At 45.6% G+C, this 5768-nt stretch overlaps 1 protein-coding gene across 1 annotated transcript in view; it reads left to right on the top strand.

Moving 5' to 3' along the window:
- The first annotated feature begins 624 nt into the window (after positions 1-624).
- The window catches only part of LOC113488201 (transmembrane protein 209-like), a 12582-nt gene continuing 7438 nt past the window's right edge, over positions 625-5768 (top strand). Inside the window, 8 exon segments of the mRNA XM_026863246.1 lie at positions 625-761; positions 880-938; positions 1678-1803; positions 2790-3007; positions 3363-3558; positions 3596-3828; positions 4756-4853; positions 5336-5340. Of these exon segments, the coding sequence (XP_026719047.1) occupies positions 625-761; positions 880-938; positions 1678-1803; positions 2790-3007; positions 3363-3558; positions 3596-3828; positions 4756-4853; positions 5336-5340 (1072 nt within the window).

The raw sequence follows: 5768 nt of genomic DNA, 5'->3' as shown, positions 1-5768 counted from the left end.
TTGTCCTAGAAAGCAAATTATTTGTGTTCTCCTCTAGTGACGAATTATGAGACAAGTTTTCAAGTGAGTGGCAGGCAGGAACAGCAGCGTATTTTGGTGACAGGACTAGAAGAAAAAGTCACCAGGGTTATTTCTTTCACATCTGTTATTAACTTTGAGATGTACCGCACCCGCAGGACATGGCTGTACACTCTGTAAATCCTCTGTTCCCAACTGAAATGAGTGGGAATTTTTAGTAGAAAAACTGCAGAGCTGTGCAAGGTCTTTTCTTCCTCTAGCTCCCTTTGCTTGGAGAAGGCAGGAGCTTTGCCTCTTGCTGCTGAGGTTGGAATCTGTCCTCTTATCTGCACCTCACTGGAGAAGGTGGATGCTGTTCCTCAGTAATGAGGTGGCAGTGCTGACAGGAGAGTTCATCGAAGAAATATTACCTATTTTTACTGATAAAAAGAATCTCATTTTTCTTTTTTTAAGATGCTAAACAGGACTCTGGCTAAAGGTAAAGTCCGTTTACATAGTTTGTTTTGGATTACTGCTTTTTTTTTCTTGAATCATGTGCTGACTGAGGGTCTTACTGTGTAAAAGTTGTCAAATTCTGTCATTTCTCTGTGTTTGTTGTTACAGATCATGGCGTCAGAACAGAGCCCAGCAACTTCCGTCATCAACAGGGCTGTCAAGATGAGGAAGGAGGTTGAAGCCCAGAAAGGGGTCTTAGCCTGGGCACTCTTTAGTGTGTCTCTCGCAGGCATGATATATACTGAAATGTGCATTAATTGTCACACCTGAGTCAAACAAGCAAAGCCTCCTCCTTTTTATCTCCCTAAATATTTCCTGGCACTGAGTATTTGCAAAATGCTAACTTCTTCTTTTTTTTCTTTCCAGGACTGGAAAACTCATAAGCTCATATTACAACGTGACATGCTGGTCACTCTGGTATATTGGTGAGTTGCTGCAGCATTTGAATTAGTTTTCAGGGTTCTTTTCTTTTCTTCACTTGCTGGAAAGGTAGACTTTAAAGTAGCTTCTTTTTTTTTTTGGGGGGGGGGGGAATTTTTTGTTTTAAATTTAAATCAAAACTTTGGGTTTCTGTCTGCTGTCTCCCTTGAAACTTGGAAATTCATCTGTGTTAGTGACAGGTGTTAACAGCTTTCTTAGATAGGAAGAACTTACTTGGTGCATTAAATCTGCTGACTGTGTAGAGGAAGGCTTTGGGAAACACGGCAGATTTTCCTGTTCTATTGTACCGTGGGTGTGGATGGCATTTCACAAGAATTCAAGTTTGTTTTGGAGGAGCAGACTCTAAGCCAGCTGTATCAAATATGATTAGAGGATGAAGCAAGAGGAGGAGAAAAATCATGAGATGAGTGACAGATGATTTGGCAGAGGATGATTTTTGAGAAATACTGTGAAACTTCATTGTAGTAGATTTGGAAAATGACTGTCCATCTTTAAAAGTTCAATTTTAGCAGTATCAATTAATCTCAATACAGAAAGGAAAATTATCTCCAATGGTTCAGGCATAAAAAGGGAAGAAATCTTGGCTATTGCCCAAATTGGTACTTACTGACAGTACTAATAATTAAACCTGGTTTTAATGGGCATATGCCCGTTTTTGCAAACAAGACACTTTGGTTATTCCCTGTGCTCAAGCTACGGTAAAAACTTCTCTGTTTCTTCTAGAACTCGCACTTGCATCTCTGTTCAGCCTGAACGCCGCCTTTGATTTCTGGGTGTGCTTCAAATACACAGTGGCACTGGTCGTGAGTCCTCCTCGCCAGCAGAGCCTGCTGGGGTTGCAGAATGCAGGTGGGTGCAATAAATATCCCTGGCAATCTTTTTTTATTCTTTTTTTTGTTTCAAGACGGTGTCTTTCTCAACGGCAGGATTCTCTAGCGAAGCGCGATGTGAATCGCCTCCTCTGACAGGAGCAGTAAACTGAATTACCCGCAGCCTATTAAAATTCACCACATCAAGTGATGATTTGATGAATGTTTGTGGGGAGAACTGGAGGGGAAACAAACACAGACAGTGGAAAAGGGCAGGATGAGAGCCGCTGCTGAAGGACAGAGAGGGGCTTGAACACTGTGAGATTGGGCAAGGAATTTATGACTTGTCCATGGAACTAGGAGCCAGGCAGAGAATGCAGGTTCATATTTAATTTTGATGTCCTACTAACTGTCACGCTGGGTAAGGAGAACCAAAAGAGAGGGACAGACAGACCTTTGTGTGAAGTGTGAAAATGAGCCTAGAGAGTGGTCACTCAGAAAGCTTTTGAAGATCAAAGCAAAGGTCTAAAAAGAACCTGACAAGGCAAATATACCAAAAGTAAAATGCTGACACGGTAGTATTGCGCTCTGCTTGTCTACCCTAGAAGATGAGAAGCAGATGGTTGCAACGCTGTAACACCAAGGTTCGAGCATCTCTCGTATCTCCTGTGTTTAGGTCAGTTGAGACATTCAACGCCTCAAGATGCACAGAGTAGGCAGGTAGAGGAGCTGATGAAATAGGTGATGGAATAGAGAAACCCCTGGGTTACGCAAAGGTGCCTGGTAACACTGAAATGAAATCTGAAGCTGCAGGATTTGTGCTGAGTTGTGGTCCTGTGTCTCAGTCTTCTCTTTTGTCTGTCAGTGGCTTGACTGCCGAGTTCTGTAGGGGCCAGATTTTTCTAGCATCCCTTCTAGCATCTTTTTTTAATCACCTTAAGCTAGCTTTCTGTGTGCGTCTACAGCGGGGAGGAGAGTTTGTGGCTGCTGCATCTGCAATGCTAATTCTGTTTTTCCTTCTTGCAATGTTACAAACAACTCCACCACGTGAGCTGGCGGCACCTTCTCCTCTGCTCTGGGGCCGGAGTGTGCTGAGTTACAGCCCGTCCCGCCGCCCTTGCGCCTGCCCACAGTTTGGTACTGGTTGTGTCCCGGGGTACAGCCCCCAAGGACGGGCTCTGTCAGGCGGCAGCGCCTCTTACGGCCCTGCTGAAACCTATTCCCTGAGCAGCAGCTCCAGTCAGGTAAGGACCAGGACAGCTCCCAAGGATGCAGTCTGGGTCTTTGCTTGGTGCCCTGTTCCGCTGAAGGGGACCAGTAGCCAGCGGAGAGTTGTCTATGTGTGTGTTTGCTCCTTTTGCAAAGCGGATCTAAATTTGTCGTACTGGGATTTGTCCTTCTTCCCTAGTGCCACTGCCTTGGGTTTAGTGCATCTGGTTTATTTCAGAACAAGGCAAACCCCAGCAATCAAAATGTAAGTGCAAAGGAGACCAAAAATCCCAACTCAGACCCCAAACTTTTATGTTCATGTTGTTTAGAAATCAAGGTGGAATTCTGTCTTCCTTCTATGACACAACCGTTTGTTTCTCTTTGCCCAAGGTTTCCAGCTCCTCTCCCAGCGGGTCACCATGCCCCACTAGCGCTGGGCCAGTGGAAAGCGGCGGGGTAAGGTCTCATTGCGGCTCTTCCGCCACTCTGTGTAATTCTACGGGCGCAGAGGAGTATTTGACAGACCTCAGGGCACTGCATGCCTTCCTTTGGAGAGAGGAACAAAAGCGGCAGAGAAGTCAACTCGGTAAAAAACAAACATTTGATGGGAAAATCTTGGTCAGGAGAAGGGGGTGGGTTTGTTGGAGATTGGCTTTTACGGATGAGAAAAGTCGCAAAGGATTCCAGTGTAGCCATACTAGTTAGTGTCAGAAATTGTCACAGCCCCCAAAAGCTCCTGGTATTCTCTGAAGTTCTTACACATACTTAATGGCCCTTTCCATAGGTTTGGGCACAGGTGACGATGCAGCGCCACCTCCTTGGTCACCTGGATTCCTGGACCATGAAGTTCAGAAATGTAAGTCCCGTCTGGGGCTGAGACATCCCGTCTCTGTGACAAGGTTTGGTTTTCCTTGCTGGAACCCAGACTGCTAAATTGGTATTTCTGCAGTATTTCTAACTCACTCTCCGGGGCTCAAAGCATGCAAATTCCAACCCAAAGGCTGGGGTTTTTTTTCTGACTGTCCCGAGCAGCGTAATAAAAGCAAAAGGAAAAACCTCGATCTCAGTTAGCAACAGCCCTTGCTGGAGCAGGGCAGACTGAATTGCACATGCTGGCAAAATAATTAGTCAATCGAGCTTTGGATTGCACCTTCACTCACAGCATCTATCAGGTCTGTAGTTCTGCTTGTGTGTTTTATGTGGGTTTTTGGTTTTTTGGTTTTTAATGAGTGGTGAAAAGCAAAGATGAGTATGACATCCATGCCAGATTGCTGAGCATCTGTTCCTAAACCCAGGGCCAGCACGCTTCAGTTCTCAAATCCCACACAGAGTGTTTATCAGCTTCTTGATTTCCTCAGACAAATGTGAGAGGGAGTGGCTTCGTCAAAGTATAAATTTCCTTTATGGGTGGAGGGCTGTGTTCATAATGCCCCTTTCCTGACGGTTCAGAAAAAGCTTCAGAAAGAAAAGCTTTATCTGATACGTTCTGGAGATGTGTTTTCCCAACTCCTTTATTTGAATTTTATGGTCTTTCAGACCTTTAGTCCATTTCTCTGCTGAATTTTCTGGTCTTTTAGAAAGTATTAGAGAGTCACTGAAACTCTACCTAACTTGATATTCCAATTGAATTATTTTACTCCTTGGCTGGCTTCAGTATTTCTGTTGTTAAATTCCTTTGTGATTGTAATGGTGACGATTAGTAGGATGTAAGATAAAGTTTGGGGGGTTTTTAAACATTTTTCTTGCTTCTGACCTCTTGAATTTTCACCTTTTTCTTTACTAGTGGATTAATGAGACTATTCTAGTGCCACTTGTCCAACAAATCAAGTCTGTAAGCACTCAGCTCCCAAGAATGGGGTGTCCAGAAGTTGCAGACTGCAGGTAGGATGAGGCTTTGGAGCTCCCTTCTTCCTCACCTTGCTTCCTGCCCCCTTTGCCCCCCCTAACCCTTTGCTCCCCCTCCACACCTCTTTGTTTGCTTCCCCCCCGACATTTGCTGGGCTGGAAATTCTCACTCTCTCCCTACAAACTCTCCCTCTCTCCGCTACTATGCCTCTTGCCAAATGCTGCCCTCAACAACTGATTTGGACAATTCTCATCAACTCCACTTGTGGTTTTTCTGCCCCTAGACAATTCTCAAACTACTGCTGCTCTTCTTGCTTCAAATCCAGATGAATTTCAAATCCTGGTGAATCCAGCACTTCACCCACAACTCCATTTCACAGGCTGCCTTTCAATTACCCCCACCTTTGGGGGCTCTTTCCTGGGTCCCCTCAAGAGCCGCAGCTCCTGCCGTGCCTCTAGAGAAACTGGCCAGTGCCGCTCTCGGCCCCGCTCTGTTACTCTCCCTCTGCTCTTCAAAGGCCACGTTGGTTCCTTGTAGCTTCTATATTCTGTCGTGGCAAGACGACATCTCCTCTTCCTCTGGAATTGGAAGGGCTCTGAGATGTGTATAAGAGACAGCTACGCAACGTCCAACACCGCTGGCACTGGTCCCCATGGAACCCCACTGACCCAACGGGATTCTCTCTGCAAATGACGCCAACAGGATTTTACCCTGCTCCTCAAAAGACTGACTGGCTGCTCCCTCCAAAGAACCTGCACTGAAAGGCAACCCGCTTTATGCTGTTGTATCGAGATGGCTTCCAACACTTACAGAGGAGTTGGTAGGCAAGAGGGTGTTCCACTGGCAGCTGTTGAATTCCCCTCCTCCGTTCCATCGGAAGGAACTCAGGCATCCTCCCCGAGAAAGCTCTGCAAGCAACAAGATCCATGCAGTTACTGGGGCTTGAATGG

This window comes from Athene cunicularia (assembly GCF_003259725.1).
Source record: "Athene cunicularia isolate RWA chromosome 23 unlocalized genomic scaffold, athCun1 chr23_part1, whole genome shotgun sequence".
Classification (NCBI taxonomy): Eukaryota; Metazoa; Chordata; class Aves; order Strigiformes; family Strigidae; genus Athene; species Athene cunicularia.
Note: the sequence above shows the minus strand (reverse complement) of the source record. Positions and strands in the feature narration are given on the sequence as shown.